The sequence below is a fragment of the Bombina bombina genome, chromosome 1 (genome assembly GCF_027579735.1).
Source record: "Bombina bombina isolate aBomBom1 chromosome 1, aBomBom1.pri, whole genome shotgun sequence".
Lineage (NCBI taxonomy): Eukaryota > Metazoa > Chordata > Amphibia > Anura > Bombinatoridae > Bombina > Bombina bombina.
Genome location: NC_069499.1, coordinates 510,578,015 through 510,598,676, shown reverse-complemented (window position 1 = coordinate 510,598,676; position 20,662 = coordinate 510,578,015). Strand labels below are relative to the sequence as shown.

The window sequence follows — 20,662 nt, the reverse complement described above, 5'->3', positions numbered from 1 at the left end:
ACTAGTTGGTGGCAGATAAGTCACGCAAGTCATCTGGCATTCGAAGATAACATACAGCAGCTTGTGGACCATTTATAGCCCAAGTCAGATCATTTCATTAGGCCTTTTTTACTCAAATGTATCGCCGAATGTCAGTCCCTTCGAGATCCATCCCTCATTCATCTTAATAAAGGTGAGGTAATCTAGACTTTTTGACCTAGGCGACTTCTCTTCTCAGTGACAATACCTCCTGCTGCACTGAAGGTCCTTTCTGACAGGACACTTGAAGCGGGGCAAGCCAGAAGTTCTATAGCAAATTGGGATAGCTCAGGCCACAGGTCAAACCTGTACACCCAGTAGTCAAGGGGTTCATCGCTCCTCAGAGTGTCGAGATCTGCAGTTAAGGCGAGGTAGTCTGCTACCTGTCGATCAAGTCGTTCTCTGAGGGTGGACCCCGAAGGGCTGTGGCGATGCATAGGAGTTAAAAAGGTCTGCATGTCCTCCATCAACAACACGTCTGTTAAGCATCCTGTCCTTGCTGGCGTGGTCGTGGGAGTCGGAGGATTACTTTCACCTCTTCCCCTGTTAGATTCCCATTGTGCTGTGACATCACCTTTATACGATGTGTGAAGCATACTTTTTAATTTATTTTGGAACTGCTGCATCCTTTCCGACTTGCGGGAATTTGGTAACATTTCAGGCACTTTATGCTGATACCGGGGGTCTAGTAACGTGGACACCCAGTACAGGTCCTTCTCCTGCAGCTTTTTTATACGAGGGTCACTCAACAGGCACGACAGCATGAAAGACCCCATTTGCACAAGTTTGGATGCCGAAATACTCATGTCCCGCTCCTCATCCTCAGTGATCTCACTGAAGGTATCTTCTTCCCCCCAGCCACGTACAACACCACGGGTACCAGATAGGTGACAACGAGCACCCTGGGATGCCTGTTGTGGTTGGTCTTCCTCCTCCTCCTCCTCAAAGCCACATTCCTCCTCTGACTCCTCTTCCTCACAATCCTTTTCCAGCATTGCAGCTGGTCCAGCAAGCGATGCTGATAAGTCTGTTTCTGGTGGTGATGGTGACCACAACTCTTCCTCTTCACGCTCATCTATGGCCTGATCCAGCACTCTTCGCAGGGCACGCTTCAGGAAGAAAACAAATGGTATGATGTCGCTGATGGTGCCTTCGGTGCGACTGACTAGGGTTGTCACCTCCTCAAAAGGATGCATGAGCCTACAGGCATTGCGCATTAGCGTCCAGTAACATGGCAAAAAAATCCCCAGCTCCGCAGAGGCTGTCCTAGCACCCCGGTCATACAAATACTCATTAACGGCTTTTTCTTGTTGGAGCAGGCGGTTGAACATTAGGTGTTGAATTCCAACGTGTTGGGCTGTCGCACATCAAGCGCCTCACTGGCATGTTGTTTCGCCGCTGGATATCTGCAAACCATAGCCATGTAGGAACGCCTGAAATGGCCACACACCTTCCTGGCCTGCTCCAGGACGTCCTGTAAGCCTGGGTAATTATGCAAAAAGCATTGTACGATCAGATTACACACATGTGCCATGCACGGCACATGTGTCAACTTGCCCAATTTCAATGCCGCCAACAAATTACTTCTGTTGTCAGAAACCACTTTGCCGATCTCCAGTTGGTGCAGAGTCAGCCACTGATCCACCTGTGCGTTCAGGGCGGACAGGAGTGCTGTTCCGGTGTGTCTCTCTGCTTTCAGGCAAGTCAACTCCAAGACGGCGTGACACTGCCGTATCCGGGATGTGGAATATTACCTGGGAAGCTGGGGGAGTGCCGTTGATGTAGAGTAGGAGGAGTAGAGGACGTGGCAGCAGGCCTGCCTGCAAGTCGTGGCGGTGTCACCAACTCCTCTGCAGAGCCACGCATTCCATGCTTGGCAGCCGTCAGCAGGTTTACCCAATGCGCAGTGTAGGTGATATACCTGCCCTGACCATGCTTTGCAGACCAGCTATCAGTGGTCAGATGGACCCTTGCCTCAACACTGTGTGCCAGACCTGCCATTACTTCCTTTCGCACAATCGAGTACAGGTTGGGGATTGCCTTTTGTGCAAAGAAATTTCGGCCGGGTACCTTCCACTGCGGTGTCCCAATAGCTAAAAAATTTTTGAATGCCTCAGACTCCACCAGCTTGTATGGTAAAAGCTGGCGGGCTAAGAGTTCAGACAATATTCCAAAATGAAAAAAACGGAGCTCAGGAAAAATATATATGTAAATTAGCATTTATTATATAAAAGCAGCATAATAATAAAATACTTGCAAGTACAGATTGGGTGGTATGACGCGTTTCGGCCTAAGTCATCATCAGATACCTAGGTAGCAACGGGCACTTGAATCCTTTTATAGGCATCTGTTAACTTACTATAAAACACCTGAAGATAATTACAACAAACAGGAGAAATCAATGTGTATACCCTCCTAAAAGATATTTAACCCTTAATGTCCCATAGGAAAAAGGTGGAAAGAGAAAAAGTTGCTTTACTGAAAATATATAATTGTACAGATTATATTTATTTATATATATATATATATATATATATATATATATATATATATATATACAAATAGATGTACTTATTTATAGTCATCTTATATTTTATACCTGAACAAATATTATATATGCAAACTTGGGCAATAACTCTTACCTAAATTACCCTATCTCATAGACTTGTCAAACAATTATGAACAATTATATATATAAGATGGGACATCCTAATAGGTTAAAATAACCATTAAAGGGACTGAATGTAAAGGGAAATAAAACAAATGGAAGATAATCACTAGAAAAAACCTGCTTATTGTTTCCATACATTGATTATGTCAGCTTCTGTATTGAAGCTATGGGGAAGTCTGGTAAGAGTTCAGACAAGCCAGCTGTCAGAAACCTTGCAAGGGGGTGACTTTGGGACATTGGCTTCTTACGCTCAAACATGTCCTTGACAGACACCTGACTGTGGGCAGATCAGCAGGAACTGCTATGGAAGAGAGACGGAGTGGTGGATGGTTGAGAGGGGGCAAGGAGGACAGCAGTGGTTGACGTGGCTAAAGATGCTGGACCAGGAGGAGGATGGCGGCTTTGAGTTTGTGTGCTGCTTCTACTCATGTGTTCATCCCATCGGCGTTTGTGATGTGAGATCATGTGCCTTCGCAAAGCAGTTGTACCTAGGTGGGTATTGGACTTCCCACGATTCAGTTTCTATTGGCACAGGTTGCAAATGGCATTGCTGTTGTCAGAGGCAGACACACAAAAAAATGCCACACTGCTGAGCTCTGTGATGATGGCATTCTGGTGGTGACAACAGCATGTGTTGATTGGAGTGCTGTCTGGCTGACCCCGGGTACCGATGCATGCTGTCTGACTGTGCCACTAGCTCCTTGTGATGACCTCCCCCTGCTTCCAACTCGTCTCCTCCTCCTCCTCTCTGTCTCCCTATCTGAACTTTCCCCCTCTTCTTCTTCTCTTCTAGCGGGCACCCACGTGACATCCATGGATGCATCCTCATCAACTGCTTCACTTGTATCTGACAAATCAACAAAAAAAGCAGCAGCGGGTACAACATCATCATCATCACACCGTACGTCCATGTCTGTAATGCTGCCTGACTGAGACATATCACTGTTATCTACATCCTCTGTCAATGATAGTTGTGCATCACTCATTTCTTCAAACTGATGTGTCAATAACTCCTCTGACAGATCAAGTGAAGCGGCTGTGGTGCTAGTGTTGGTGGTGGCGGCAGGCGGGCTAGTGGTCACTTGAGAGGGGCTCAAAGCTAGGCTGGAGGAGGCTGGTGCAACAAGGTTACGAGTGGAAGCTGTAAAAGATTGGGTGTCCTGTGTTAGCCAGTCAACTAGGTCCTCCTCAGAACTTTTTGCGTTCATGGTACGTGGCCTCTGAACACTGGGCATTATTGTAGGGTCAAAGGGAATCACAGCACCACGACCACGACGGCACCTGCGGGGTGGCCTGCCTCTGCCTGTCATTTTTAAATGTACACTTACACTACTATTAAACAAGATATGAGTGGTGGCACTGGGCAAGTGGGCACAGTATACGCTGTGAGCCTGACAAAAAAAAGCAGACTGATGTTTCACAATCCAAAAAGTTTTTTTTTTTAAATGCACACTTACACTACTATTAAACAAGATATGAGTGGTGGCACTGGGCAAGTGGGCACATTATACGCTGTGAGCCTGACACAAAAAAGCAGACTGATGTTTCACAGTCAAAAAAGTTATTTTTTTTTAAATGTACACTTACACTACTATTAAACAAGATATGAGTGGTGGCACTGGGCAAGTGGGCACAGTATACGCTGTGAGCCTGGCACACACGCTGGCAAGCAGGCAACTGCAATTAGATTACACAAGCAGACTGATGTTTCACAGTCAAAAAAGTTTTTTTTTACAAAATTTACACTACTGTTACAACAGATATGAGTGGTGGCACTAGTTGGCAAGTGGGCCTGGCACACATGCTGGCAGGCAGGCAACTGCAATTAGATTACACTAGCAGACTGATGTTTCACAGTCAAAAGTTTTTTTTTTACAAAGTTTACACTACTGTTACAACAGATATTAGTGGTTGCACTAGTTGGCAAGTGGGCCTGGCACACATGCTGGCAGGCAGGCAACTACAATTAGATTACACTAGCAGACTGATGTTTCACAGTCAAAAAAGTTTTTTTTTTTAAATTTACACTACTGTTACACCAGATATCAGTGGGGGCACTGGGCAAGTGGGCCTGGCACACACGCTGGCAGGCAGGCAACTGCAATTAGATTACACTAGCAGACTGATGTTTCACAGTCAATTTTTTTTTTTTTTTTTTTAAATTAACAATACTGTTACAACATATATGAGTGGTTGCACTAGTTGGCAAGTGGGCCTGGCACACACGCTGGCAGGCAGGCAACTGCAATTAGATTACACTAGCAGACTGATGTTTCACAGTCAAAAAAGTTTTTTTTTTTAATATTAACACTACTGTTACAACGGATATGAATGGTGGCACTAGTTGGCAAGTGGGCCTGGCACACACGCTGGCAGGCAGGCAACTACAATTAGATTACACTAGCAGACTGATGTTGTCAAAAAAGTTTTTTTTATTTACACTACTGTTACAACAGATATGAGTGGTGGCACTAGTTGGCAAGTGGGCCTGGCACACACGCTGGCAGGCAGGCAACTGCAATTAGATTACACTAGCAGACTGATGTTTCACATTCAAAAAAGATTTTTTTAAAATTTACACTACTGTTACAACAGATATGAGTGGTGGCACTAATTGGCACTTGGCAAGTGGGCCTGGCACACACGCTGGCAGGCAGGCAACTGTAATTAGATTACACTAGCAGACTGATGTTTCACAGTCAAAAAAGTTTTTTTTTTTAAATTTACACTACTGTTACAACAGATATGAGTGGTGGCCCTAGTTGGCAAGTGGGCCTGGGACAGACGCTGGCAGGCAGGCAACTGCAATTAGATTAAACTAGCAGACTGATGTTTCACATTCGAAAAAGTTTTTTTTTACAAAATTTACACTACTGTTACAACAGATATTAGTGGTTGCACGAGTTGGCAAGTGGGCCTGGCACACACACTGGCAGGCAGGCAACTGCAATTAGATTACACTAGCAGACTGATGTTTCACAGTCAAAAAAGTTTTTTTAAAAAATTTACACTACTGTTACAACAGATATGAGTGGTGGGACTAGTTGGCACTTGGCAAGTGGGCCTGGCACACACGCTGGCAGGCAACTGCAATTAGATTACTCTAGCAGATTGATGTTTCACAGTCAAAAAAGTTTTTTTTTTTAAATTTACACTACTGTTACAACAGATATGAGTGGTAGCCCTAGTTGGCAAGTGGCCCTTGCACACACGCTGGCAGGCAGGCAACTACAATTAGATTACACTAGCAGACTGATGTTTCACAGTCAAAAAAGTTTTTTTTAAAAAAATTTACACTATTTAGTGTTTGCGATGTGGGAGGGACTCGGCTTAGGGGTTAATAGGTAGTTTATGGGTGATAGTTTACCTTTTAGCACTTTAGTTAAGAGTTTTATGCTACGGCTTTGTAGTGTAAAACTCTTAACTACTGACTTTAAAAAGCGGTACCAGTCTTGACAGGAGAGGGTCTACCGCTGACCTATTGGCAGACTCATAATACCGGAGCTATGCAAGTCCCATTGAAAAAAGAGGATACGCAATTTACGTAAGTGGATTTGCGGTATTTCCAAGTCTGGCCAAAAAAGTGAGCGGTACACCTGTACCTGCAAGACTTGTAATACCAGCGGGCGTTAAAAAGCAGCGATGGGACTGGCCAACGCTGCTTTTTAAGCCTAACGCAAAACTCGTAATCTAGGTGTATGTTTCTATAAGCATTAAGAAGGTTTAGCAACATGTATTTATAAATTTGCTTTTTTCAAAGCCAGGCGTTACAGGAAATACACTATAATAATATATGTAACATATGCAGGTTTTAATATATTTATTTTAATTTATTTAGTTTGCAAGCTTATGAACAAACTTGCAGGTATGAATTCATTATTCTGTTTAATTAAAACTGTTAGTTTATAACAATAGAGTGTATGGGGCCGATTTATCAACCTCCGTATTCTGCCAAATGCAACTGTTTCCGTGCAGTCTTAAGATCGCTGCTCCTTAACTCATCCGCCACCTCTGAGGCAGTGGACAGCAATCAGCCCTATCAGATACGATCAGGTTGATTGACACCCCCTGCTAACGGCCAATTGACCACAAATGTGCAGGCGGCGACATTGCACAAGTATTTAACTAGAAATGCTTGTGGAATGATAAATGCTGACAGCGTATGCTGTCAGCATTTATCGATGTGCAGCGAACATGATACGCTACAGTGGATTATGTCCGTCCACACTTTGATAATTCGGCCCCTATGTCTCCAAATCTACTTAAACATTTTAAATTGTACTTACTTTAACATTGTAAGCAATGAAGTGTTTTGATAATGCTTCTGGAGTATGCATCCACGATTTATCTGAAAATATATAAAAGAAAAATAATTGATACATTTAAAATTTTCCGAATCTCACATATCCATACACATATTAAATTTGTCTTTTCATGAGCTGATAATGGGATAATGAGCTGTACGATTAGACAATATAAAAAAGCCTTCACTCAATTCTCTCTGAAAACAATTAAATGTGGAAGCCCCAGGAAACAAGTGAGCTGGCCTCCACAGGTGGTAATGAATTTCTCTGGAATGCAGAATCTTGCACTGACAGAAATATTTTTCTTTGAAGCACATACAAATCAAATGATACCGTTATCAATGGACTTTACCTTACATCTGCTTCTAGTTTGACATACATGTCATGAATTACGTATTTTGACACTAACTCGCCAGCATATATTCAACAAAAACAAAACAGAAAAGCCTTCTGGCACAACTTGCTTAGAGTTTAGAGACCTGGGAACACCCCTGTTCAGCTGTGGGATTTATTTTATCTTTACTTGATATATCTGTTGTGAGTCTTCAATAAAGCATTTTTGGAATTCATCACATCTTCTGAGTACATTCCTTTTGATGCAGACTTGGTGAAAAACGCTACTGCACTATCGTTTGTGATTCTTCTTAGTGGTTCACTGAGAGAAGTGCTGAGGTTACCTACTTGCTGAGGCTGGCGCCACCATTGAAAACCTGTTTGAAATCTGGAGTTGGGAAAAACCAGGGTTGGCTGCGACCCGAAGGGAAGTTTTCTATTTTAACTCTGTAATAATATTGTATTTTACAGAGCATGCAATTTTAAACAACTTTTCAATTTACTTCTATTATCTATTATCAGTTAGATTACGAGTTTTGCGTTATGAGGGGTGCGGTGCTAACTTTATTCTCACCGCTAACTTACATATAACACAAAAATGGGGAGTGTTTGCACACACACACCAAAGCAGCGCAATAAACCTGGAAGTTGTAAATAGATTATCATATATAAAACATACCAATTGTAATTGTATAAAATATAAATACAAATAACACAAAGTCCAGTGATATAAATGTGAGGAAAGTTCATTATACTTGTTCTAAAAAGATCATATGAATATGGCAAAAGACTCCAGCAGCTCCTCTAGAACAGGTGATTCCACAGACCTTGATTGCAAAACACGTTTTTCTCTGAAAATAGAGAAGAGAGGAGCGCAGACTCAAATGCAGAGTAATAACAGTTTTAATATAACACACACGACAAATGGCCACTCACAAGATAAAAGTTAAAAATCAGCATATGTGCAACAATAACACCAAAGACTTATCGTCTCATGTCAGCCTCCTTCTGTGTTCCAAAGATATCAGAGTTGGCATGTCCCTCCAATGTTTTCCAAACACAGCCCGGTTTTCAAAATATGTCCGTTAAAAGTGTCTCCAAATGAAGTTCATGCAAAAGCATCAGACATGAACAACAGTAGTAATTGTACCTGTGATTCAACACTGGAATATGGGGCAAGGAGGATGACATGCAGATTAGAGAATGCGGCTATATGGTAAGTAAACTGGCTGTACGTGCTCGTGCATGATTTCCCCATAGACATCAATGGGGAGAGCCGGCTGAGAAAAAGTCTAACATCTGCAAAAAAGCAGTGTAAAGCTCAGTAATGCAGCCCCATTGATTCCTATGGGGAAACACATTTTATGTTTACACCTAACAACCTAACATGAACCCTGGATCTAAACACCCCTAATCTTACACTTATTAACCCCTAATCTGCTGCCCCCAACATTGCCACCACCTACATTATATTTATTAACCCCTAATCTCCCGCCCCCAATGTTGCCGCAACCTATCTATACTTATTAACCCCTAATCTGCCGCCCCCAACGTCGCTACCACTATAATAAACACATTAACCCCTAAACCACCACACTCCCACAACGCAAACACTAGTTAAATATTATTAACCTCTAATCTGCCACCCCTAACGTTGCCACCGCTATATTAAATTTATTAACCCCTAAACCTAAGTCTAACCCTAATACCCCCTAACTTAAATATAATTAAAATAAATCTAAATAAAACCTACTATTAATAACTAAATAATTCCTATTTAAAACTAAAAACTTACCTATAAAATAAACCCTAAGCTAGCTGCAATATAACTAATAGTTACATTGTATCTATCGTAGGGTTTTTTTTTAATTTACAGGCAAGTTTGTATTTATTAATAACTATTAACTATTAACTATTTACTAACTACCTAGCTAAAATAAATACAAATTGACCTGTAAAATAAACCTAAACTAAGTTACACTAACACCTAACACTACACTACAATTAAATAAATTCCATAAATTAAATACAATTAACTAAATTCAATACAATTAGCTAAATTAAAAAAAAAAACACTAAATTACAGAAAATAAAAAATACATTACAAGATCTTTAAACTAATTACACCTAATCTAATAGCCATGTCAAAATAAAAAAAGCCCACCCAAAATAAAAAAAAAAACCCTAGCCTAAACTAAACTACCAATAGCCCTTAAAATTGTCTTTTGCGGGGCATTGCCCCAAAGAAATCAGCTCTTTTGCCTATAAACAAAATACAAACAACCCCCCCAACAGTAAAACCCACCACCCACACAACCAACCCCCCAAATAAATCCCTAACTAAAAAAACCTAAGCTCCCCATTGCCCTGAAAAAAGCATTTGGAAGAGCATTGCCCTTAAAAGGGCATTTAGCTCTTTTGCAGCCCAAACTCCTAATCTAAAAATAAAACCCACCCAATACACCCTTAAAAAATCCTAACACTAACCCCCGAAGATCCACTTACAGTTTTGAAGAGCCGACATCCATCCTCAACGAAGCCGGGAGAATTCTTCATCCAAGCGGCAAGATGTCCTCAACGAAGCCGGCAAAAGTGGTCCTCCAGACGGGCAGAAGTCTTTACCCAGACAGCATCTTCTATCTTCATCCTTCCAACGCGGAGCGGCTCCATCTTCAAGACATCCTGCACAGAGCATTCTAGGCTTCTTCTAGAATGAAGGTTCCTTTAAACGACGTCATCCAAGATTGCGTGGTGCCCCTAAATCTGCAAGACTCGTAATACCAGCGGTAGTGAAAAAGCAGTATGATGAGGCTTAATGCTGCTTTTTTTTACTCATAACGCAAGACTCGTAATCTAGCCGTATATTTCTTAATTCTGTTGGTACCCTTTATTGAACAGCATAATTAAGTAGGATCATGAGCAGCAATGCACTACTGACTGCCACTTGTCAATGACTCGTCCAATGTGTTCAACTAGCTCCTATTAGTGCGTTGCTGCTCCTTCAACAAATGATACCAAAAGAATTAAGAAAATTTGATGAGAAAAGAAAATTGGAAAGTTGTTTCAAATTATATGCTCTATCTGAATCATGAAATAAAAGGAACATTTGCCTTAGATAATCCTGTAAAGAATATAGTACTATTAAAGGATCTTTTTTAGAGAATCTGACCTGAGTGTAGGGCAGTACAGTATCAAGCCAATTTTGAGTTTAATAAGGCCTTTTGATACAGAATGAGGAATTTGCAATGTACCAATTGCACATACTTTTCTCATTCTATTTTAAGTCCTATACCTTAGTAAGAGAATGTCTACTTTTTATTAGGTATGTCAGTGTGCTAAACATAAGAAAATCTGAGTTTGCATATAAAATGAATCTTCATTAAACACAAAGTTTAATACTCCTGTACTAAATAATCATTTTAAGTTTAGGACACTGTAGTTATGGAGAATATAATGAGGCAAAATATTTTTTTATATTTCTTTTCATTTGAGCCTATACGCTTACTACTGATTTAGTTGTACTGGTAGATATTGATCTACGTTTGTTGACATCTGATTTAAAGACAAATTGCTTGCTAGTAACTGTGTTTTTATTAATTGAATTATCTTTTTATTTATTGGGATTTAAATAACTCTAATGGTGACTTTCTAAAGTTTTCTAAAGATTTTTCTAAAGGATTGTGATTGACCCCGTTGTCATGAATCTTCAGGCTGCTCAATGCCTTGGATGCTCATTTTAAATATTCTGAATAAGAGGACTGGACTTTCTGCAGAAATACATGTCCCTTAAAATCTGTGTCTCCTATATGCTTTTCTGTTTTTATGCTCTGCTAATGGTAGTTGTGTTTTTGTTACAGTGAGTGCCTATGCTTGGCAGTGCAGGTAGATTAATGTTTCAGTCTCTGTTTATACAAGTTTCATTGTAAGGACAAGATAATGAAGCTTATAATAATGACGCTTACTGCATGATCTACAGGCTGCTAGCACAGATCTAGAGCTAGATTATGAGTGGATTGAAAATTAGCACTCCCACTCGACTGTTAACTTTGCTAGATGGAGGCTTTTTGTATGCGTTGAGTTGAGCTAGCATTAGATGTTGACCAAGAGGTAGAACTTTTTTCACTTTGAGCAATGACATTTTTTATCTAAAACATTTCTGCAGCTCATTTTGAAATGAAATTCGATTTTAAATTAGGTATTTAAAGCACCAACTAAATTGCAATGTGTTGATTAACTTTAGCCCACCTCCTACAGGAGAGCTAAGTCCCTGAGGGACCATTTAATTCATACAGATCCTAGGAAATGCTAATCTACAACAACCTGGTTACAACAAACCAAGGGATGCTACAGGTGTCTCGGCTGTGTCACCTGTAATGGGTTGAGCCGTGGACTCATCGTGTCAAAAAAGAAATACATTTATCAGGTAAGCATAAATATTCTTTTCTTTTTAATGACACGATGAGTCCACGGATCATCTTAATTACTAATGGGATTCAATACCCAAGCTAGAGTACACAGATGATAAGGGAGGGACAAGACAGGGAACCTAAACGGAAGGCACCACTACTTGAAGAACCTTTCTCCCAAAAGCGGCCTCAGCCGAGGCAAAAGTGTCAACTTTGTAGAACTTTGAAAAAAAGTGAAGAGCCTTGCAAATCTGTTCCACAGAAGCTTGATTTTTGAACGCCCTTGAGGAAGCAACAGCCCTCGTGGAATGAGCCGTAACTCTCTCTGGAGGCTGCTGTCCAGCCATCTCATATGCAAAATGTATGATACTCTTCAGCCAAAAAGAAAGAGAAGTAGCCGTAGCTTTCTGCCCCTTACGTGTTCCTGAAAACCACAAATAAAGAAGAAGACTGACTAAGGTAAAACCTTAAGGCACGAACCACGTCCAAATTGTTCGGAGGCCATTCCTTCTGAGAGTAAGGATTAGGACACAAGGAAGGAACAACAATCTCCTGATTAATGTTTCTATCAGAAACCACCTTAGGAGGAAATCCTAATTTAGTATGTAAAACTACCTTATCCAAATGGAAAACAAAGTAAGGGGACTCATACTGCAATGCTGAGAGTTCTGATACTATGCAAGCAGAAGAAATAGCAACAAGAACAAAACTTTCCAAGATAACAACTTAATATCTAAGGAATGCTTAGGCTCAAACGGAGCCCCTTGAAGACCATTGAGGACTAAATTCAGACTCCATGGAGGAGTAACTGACTTGAACACAGGCCTAATCCTAACCAAAGGCCTGACAAAAAATTGTACACCTGGAGCATCCGCCAGACGTTTGTGTGACAAAATAGACAAAGCAAAGATCTGACCCTTTAGGGAACTAGACGAAAATCCATTCTCCAAAACCTATTGGAGAAAGGACAAAAATCTAGGAATCCTAACTCTACTCCAGAAGTAGACCTTGGATTCACACCAATAGAGAAATTTACGCCAAATCTTATGGTAAATCTACTAGTTACAGGTTTATGAACCTGACTCATGGTCTCTATGACCGATTCCGAAAAGCCCCACATGAGTAAAATTAAGCGTTCAATCTCCAAGCAGTCAGCTTCAAAGAAACTAGACCTGGGTGAAGAAAGGGCCCTTGATTAGAAAATGCTTCCTCAACGGAAGTCTCTAAGGTGGTAGAGATGACATGTCCACCAGATCTGCATACCAAATCCTGCGAGGCCAAGTCGGTGCAATGAGGATCACCAAGGCCTTCTCCTGCTTGATTCGGACATCACCCGAGGAAGAAGAGTAAACGGAGGAAATAGGAATGCTAGACTGAAGATCCAAGGTACAGCCAGGGCAACTACTAGTACTAGTCACCTGCTGCCTGAGAGTCCCTGGACCTCGAACCGTACCTCGGTATCTTGGCATTTTGCCGAGATGCCATGATATCTAATTCCAGCTGACCCCATTTGAGAATCAGACTGGAAAACACTTCCGGATGGAGGTCCCATTCCCCTGGATGAAAGGTCTGCCTGCTCAGGAAGTCTGCCTCCCAGTTGTCCACCCCTGGGTTGTGGGTTGCTGACAGACAGCAAGAGTGGGCTTCCGCCCACTGGATTATTTTGGTTACCTCTGTCATCACTAAGGAACTACTTGTTCATCCCTGATGATTTATGTAAGCCACAAAGTTAAGCTGTCCGACAGGAACCTGAGAAACTGGACTGTAGCTAACTGAGGCCATGTCAGAAGAGCATAGAAAATCGCCCTCAGTTCCAGAATGTTTATAGGACGAGCAGACTTTGACTGAGTACAAATTCCCTGAGCTTTTAGGGAGCCCTAGACTGCTCCCCATCCTAGACGACTGACGTCTGTTGTCACAATCACCCCAAATGGTCTGCGAAAGCAGGTTCCCTGGGAGAGATGATCCGAAGACAACCACCATTGACGAGAATCCCTTGTCTCCTGCTCCAAAACTATTCGTGGAGACAAGTTTGCATAATTTCCACTCCATTGCCATAGCATACTTAACTGCAGAGGTCTGAGATGGAACCTAGGAAATGGGATGATGTCCATTGTCGCTACCATCAGCCTTATTACCTCCATGCACTGAGTCACTGAAGGCCGAGTGAACTAAAGAGCCAGACAAGTAGCGAACATCTTTGGTTTCCTGACTACTGTCTGGAAAATCATCATTGATAGAGAATCTATTATTGTTCCCACGAAAGAGACCCTTGTACTTGGGGCTAAGAAACTCTTTCCCAAATTTACCTTCTGTCCGAAAGATCTCAGGAAGGATAACAACATATCCGTGAAGGAACTTGCTTGTTGTTGAATGGGAACATGCAAATACGCAACTTTAAATCCACAGTTCTCATAGATTGACCCTCTTGTATCAAGGGAGAACAGAACAATTAGCTTCCATCTGACGGTACTCTGAGAATTTTTAAGACTCCTGGGATCTAAAATAGATCTGAAGGTTCCCCCAGACCCTGTTCCTGAATCCGAACAGAAACTATCACTCCCATGACAGAGTGGTCCACAATGCAGAGTAAGAATGCCTCTCTTCTTCTGCAGATAATCTTGAAAGCAAAGACTCGCCCCTGGGAGAAAAAGTCCTAAACTCCATATTGTATCCCTAGGATACTGAGTCCTCCCAGATTGGGGGCAGGCCTATCCTACTGTCTTTAGTTCACCAGCAGGAATCTTGAATTGCGTTCCCCTATTCCAAGATTGACTGGTTTGCCAGGAAAGTTTAGACTGCTCCTGCTTGGCAGAAAGATTTGAACGACTTCCCTTGAAAGTTTTTTTATCCTGAGGGAAGGAATGTCCCTTACCTCTTATAATATCAGAGAGACCTTCCGTAAAAAAAGGACCAAACAAGATCTTTCTCTTGTAGGGAATCACCAAAGATTGTACTCAAATGAGGCATCCGCAGCCCAATATCTTTCCTCTAACGCTCTGCGGGCCATGTGGCAAAGCCTGAAATCTTAGCTCCCAGCTTAAAAACCCTGAAGTGGAGCCTCTGAAATAAAGGAGTTGGCTAAATTAATTGCCTTAATCCTATCCTGGATTTCATCGAGAGGAGTGTCTGTCCGATATAATCAGACAATGCATCAAAACGGTACACCACCATACTGTTGACAAGCAATACAAACCACAGGTAGTTGTAAACTCTTATATACACACATTCCCTGGGTACCATTGACAGACTCCTTGATAGAGTCTACTATATCTGGAGAAATGGGGGGACCCAGTTTCTCTCTATCCCTCCAATCATCCTTGTAAAGTTTACTGGACATATTAGGATTGACTACGCCGGAGATGTCAGCGTTGTCTGGGGAAACAAATACCTCCCAAAGTGACAAACTGAAAGAAAACACTTCAGTATCAAACAAAGGAATTACACAGACAGAGTCTGAGATTGTTCCCTTATATACTACCAAAGTATCCTCCTCTTCAGGCTTCAGAGAAGAAAATTTGGAATAGCTACTTAAATACATTTCCTCAAGCATTTTCCTGTAGCATGGGAAAAACAAACAATGCATTAGAGATTGCTTCAATGATCTTAGGAAGCAATGTCTTGCCAAATAATTCCAGGTGGAATTAGTGAGGAGACGCAGGGCACTGCATGTGTGGGCTATATCAAAATCGTTACTGTCTCTTTAAATTTTAAAGAGACACTTTTTTATTTAAGTGGCAGTTCTCTCATAACATAGAATATTAATCAAATAAAAGTCTTAACTTTATTTAATAAAGTTTAACACATAAAAAACATTACTGTCTCTTTAAATTTTAAAGAAAGAGTAACTTTTTTCTTTTTTTTTTTTGTAAATGGGCAGAAATGGCTAGGTACATACAGTATATGAGAAGGTACATGCGGTATAAGTATTGAAAAAACCCCTCTACACCTCAGCTTAACCTCAGCTTAACCCAGCTTAGGTGCCTGTCAGCCTTTCTACAAAAATTGACTCAGTTGTAGCGTTTTCAAAGACAACCACTCTGATTCAAAGATCTTCCTCTCTTCCGAAAAAATGGAAGTGATAGAAAAAAAGATACTGCAGCAGATGACTTCAGCACTAAGCTGTTACTGAGCAGCCAAGAACTGTCACACATGTAGGCACCCGCTCACACCAACTTCTGTGAACTTTTGCATTCCAGCAAGGGGCACGCTGAGCATTTCCTAAGCACCTAACCCCAAGCGCAAATAAACTAACTAAATTTCTCTGTGCCTTCCGATAATCGGAAGTTGTAGAGAAGAGGTGCGCAACAAACTTGGTGCCATACAAGCTCCGCCCATTGTGGGTGGTGTTTCAATATCTATCTCCTGGTCGCCATGATTATTTAACAAACATAAGCCACAGGGAACGAATTAGCAGACTGATCATCTTCCCTTGTTAGATAGCTGCTGATCCGATTGCTAAAATCTTACAGTGAAACACCCTTACTCCAGGAGTAGACCTTTCACACTGAGCTCACTGTCTTTGTTTCATGCTCATTGTTGTAAATATGTAATCTTCCGGTTGGTTATTATTAGTTATGAAACCGCCGGGAGAAGGGAGTCACCTGACACATCTAGCCCCAGTGCCTGTGTCCAAGTTGCCTTCTTGTGTCCTTTAATACACTAGGACAATCTATCTTCTTTCAAAGAGCTCACTTACACTGAGGTCTGTAAAAATTAAAGTGCCCAAACTTTTTCTGAGTCTTCTTTCTACCCCCAGAAATAAAGTCAGCATTTACCTCATCTTCTGCCTGGCAGCAAGGCAGTTCCCAGGTTTGAGAGGTCCTCTCCCTCCCATGGACCTGCAAGTAAACAAAAGTCCTGAGTAAATATCCCTCAGGTTTTTAGTGTAAGGGCAGCATCAGAATATGGGAGGCCCAGTGAGAATTATGTCCCACAAGTTCCCATTGCTCTAAAGCCACCACTGCTCTACTGAAGAGACTGATAGAAACTACGGCTACACCCTAGAACAAAGCAGCACAATCTTGTACTACTTTAAAAATAATAAACTCTTGATAAAAGATCTTATCTAACACCTCACTTTACCACTTCCTATCACTAATGTAGGCAAAGAGAATGACTGGAGTGGGAGGGAGGGAAGAGAGGAGCTATTTAACAGCTTTGCTGTGGTGCTCTTTGCCGCCTCCTGCTGACCAGAAGGTGAATATCCCATTAGTAATTAAGATGATCCGTGGACTCATTGTGTCATTAAAAAGAAATCATTTTTGAAACACAGGGTCATATGTACCACCACCCACATAGTATATCTACTACACTGTCCATGTGGGAAATTCTATGTGGGTAAAACGGTGGATACCCTAAGAACCCGCATGGCAAATCACAGGATGTCCATAAGAACAGCATTGGATAAAAAGGAGTAAGAGCAGCCAGTAGTGAGGCACTTTATGGAGGCAGGACATAAAGTATCTGATCTATGATACACAATCATAGACCACATCCCTATACCACATACAGTAGGAGATAGGATGAGAAGATTGCTCCAGAGTAAATCCAGATGGATATTCACACTGGGTACATTGGTACCCAGAGGACTTAACACAAAACTTGACTGGCACTGCTTTATGAAGCAATAATGCAGAATTAGTAATCAGAACATAATCAGCTAGATTACAAGTTTTGAGTGCTATAGAGAAATTAACAAACGCAACAAAAGTTAAGTTATTTAATTTCCTATTGTGCTGCTATTACAAGTTCTCAAACATACGCCTTTTGCGTGCGATATGGTTGCGTTGAGCTCTATACCACACACAATCAGAGCACTGCTGAGACGTGCTCGTGCACGATTTCCCCATAGACATCAATGGGGAGAGCCGGCAAAAAAAAAAACAACTGCGATCGCGGACACAAAAGTTCTGTAACACAGCCCCATTGATGTCTATGTGGGTTAATATAGATGCTAGTAGAGTCCTGTTCATCATAAGTGTAATCCTAAATATTTAGGATTACACTTATGGTGAACAGGACTCTACTAGCATCTATATTAACCCACTATATAACCTAATTTAACATATGAGGATATAACAATATTGTACGCTATTTATATTTTCCTTGTTGCATCACAAGCATATTCCTATACTAATTTGTTAGTAATTCTAATTGACACATAGCTTATCTTTGTGGGCTTGCATAACATATTATTGCATTTTACTGATAAGTAGTCTTTTAGTGTATTAGTCAAATCTCTGTTTGTACCATACTAGAGTTTGATCATGAGGCCACTTCTACTTTATCAATCCATTTGCCTGCCCCTCTGATATTAATCCATTACTCTAGTAGTAGGAGTTACTATCCATACTCATTTAACCTATTACTTTAGGTGATATTTAGTTGAGCACACTAGTTATTATCGCTAGTGAGTCCCTTTCTTACATATCTATCTATCATACACTGCTGTGATATTTTTGATGCTATATTGATAGCATCTATTAATTAATTTTTGACACGCTGTACTGCCCCCTATTCGTAGTTTTAATCTGTATGTTGTTTATGTGTGGTAGTAATTTTAATTAATTATTAAAAGTTATATTTTATTCATTTGCACTACGATCTAACCCATTTTTGTCATTTATTTACATTTGACATTTGTTCTCTGTGACACGTTATTTTTGTATTGGGATTAACCCACCTCCTAGAACTCTGGAGTGCTATCTGTGTATACTTGTTTGTGGAGGGTTTTTTTACTCTCCACAAATTATGTTAATACTAAATTAAACTATATTAACCCCTAAACCTAACCCTAAACATAACCCCCCTAACTTTAACATAATTAAATTAGATCTAAATTAAATTTACAATTATTAACTAAATCATTCCTATTTAAAACTAAATACATACTTACCTGTGGAATAAAACCTAAGCTAGCTACAATATAACTAATAGTTACATTGTAGCTAGCTTAGGTTTTATATTAATTTCACAGGCAAGTTTGTATTTATTTTAACTAGGTAGACTAGTTAGTAAATAGTTATTAACTATTTACTAACTACCTAGTTAAAATAAATACTTACCTGTGAAATAAAACCTAACATTATCAAAAATAAAAAAACTACCATTACACAAAATAAAGAAACCTATCATTACAAAAATAATAATCCTATTCTAATACCCCTAAAAAAAATACCCCAAAATAAAAAACCCTACTCTAGAATAAACTACCAAGGGCCCTTAAAAGGGCCTTTTGGGTGGCCATTAAAAGGGCCTTTTGTAGGTCATTGCCCTGAGATAAACAGCTCTTTTACCTAAAAAAACACCCCCTAAAAATATATATTACACAAATTAGCAAACAAATTATCAAAATAAAAAAGCCCACCCAAAATAAAGAAAAACTAGCCTACAATAAACTACCAATGGCCCTTAAAAGGGCCTTTTGTGGGGCATTGCCCCAAAGATATCAGCTCTTTTCCGTGTAAAACAAATACAAACACCGAACAGTAAAAGCCACCACCCCCACAAACAAACCCCCTAAATAAAAACACTAACTCTAAAATAACCTAAGCTAACCATTGCCCTGAAAAGGGCATTTGTATGGGCATTGCCCTTAAAAGGGCATTTAGCTCTTTTACTGCCCAGACCCTAAACTAAAAAAAAACCCACCCAAAAAACTCTTAAAAAACACTAACCCCAAGATGATCGACTTACAGTCTTTGAAGTCCTGCTTGAAGGATCCATCCAGCCGGCAATGTCCTCATCCTTGCGGCAAGAAGTTTTTATCCAGGCGGCCTCTTCGATCTTTATCCAGCCGGCGCGGAGCAAGTCGATCCGAAGACATCCGACGCAGAGCTCCTCTTCTTACGATTGCTCCCGTAAACTGAATCATCAATGCAAGGGACGTGATTCAAGATGGTGTCCCTTGCATTCCTATTGGCAGAAAGATTTGAATCAGCCAATAGGAATTAGGACTGCTAAAATCCTATTGGCTATTCAAATCAGCCAATAGAATTTAAGTAGCTCTCATTCTATTGGCTAATTGGGGGTATCTTTGTGTTTGGTTTACAGCTATCCTGCCGCACGTTATATTCATCTGAACTCAAGTGACGCAGTTTTTTTAAACTCGTAATATGTGCACTAATTCTGATGCATGCTAAGAGTCATGATAAACCCCCTATCGCTTGTGCACAACAAATAGCGCGCCACTCGTAATCTAGCCCCAAGTAAGCAAATTGCTTTAATAGAATGTTATAGGGACCCATTGTTATTACATGATGGTGGCATATATTAAGCCTATGGAATCATGTCAGTATAAAATCATTGAATGATCATTTACAGTGATAGTAGAAGATTTCAATGCCAATTCATTTGATGATCTAGAATATGTAATCAGTGATGTTGAGATCTCTTATTATTAACTGTAACATTTTCATTATAAACATATATAAACATATAAACTCAACATTATTTGGCTTTGTGTTTTGCATGTAAAGATGGAAATATAAAAACATAAAGGTTGTGAATATTAGAACTATATATTTCTGTGGTACATTAGCTGAATATCATGGGAAACCCAAATCATAACAACAACAAAGAAATAATTTGTATTACAATGCGTTATCACTGTTAAACTTTATTAATTCCATCTCTCTTGTTAATTAAATCTCACAACTTCCCAGTTATGGCATTTGCAGATAATCATAAGTCAAATATATTGATATATCATTAATTCCGAAACTAAGAAAACAAACATCAATAATGCCTATTAGATTAAGTAAATATCATGTTCTATATTATACTGAGCCAATGTAAATGATGGTGCCTTTTAAACACAAACTATATAGAGGAGGTTGCTACTAAGGCTATCATCATTTACTGATAGGCTGTAAAAAATCGCCATAGGACTTTAGGCAGCATGAGCTATGAAGAAAGAGGGTAAGCCT

The 20,662-nt window shown here is 40.3% G+C and overlaps 1 protein-coding gene across 2 annotated transcripts in view; it reads right to left on the bottom strand.

Annotated features, from left to right (window-relative positions):
- GULP1 (GULP PTB domain containing engulfment adaptor 1) overlaps positions 1-20,662 on the bottom strand; it is an 803,315-nt gene that overhangs the window by 183,039 nt on the left and 599,614 nt on the right. For both annotated transcript variants that reach the window (XM_053698596.1, XM_053698597.1), the window contains exon 4: positions 6,976-7,037. In XM_053698596.1, the coding sequence (XP_053554571.1) occupies positions 6,976-7,037 (62 nt within the window). The remainder of the gene's footprint in view (positions 1-6,975; positions 7,038-20,662) is intronic.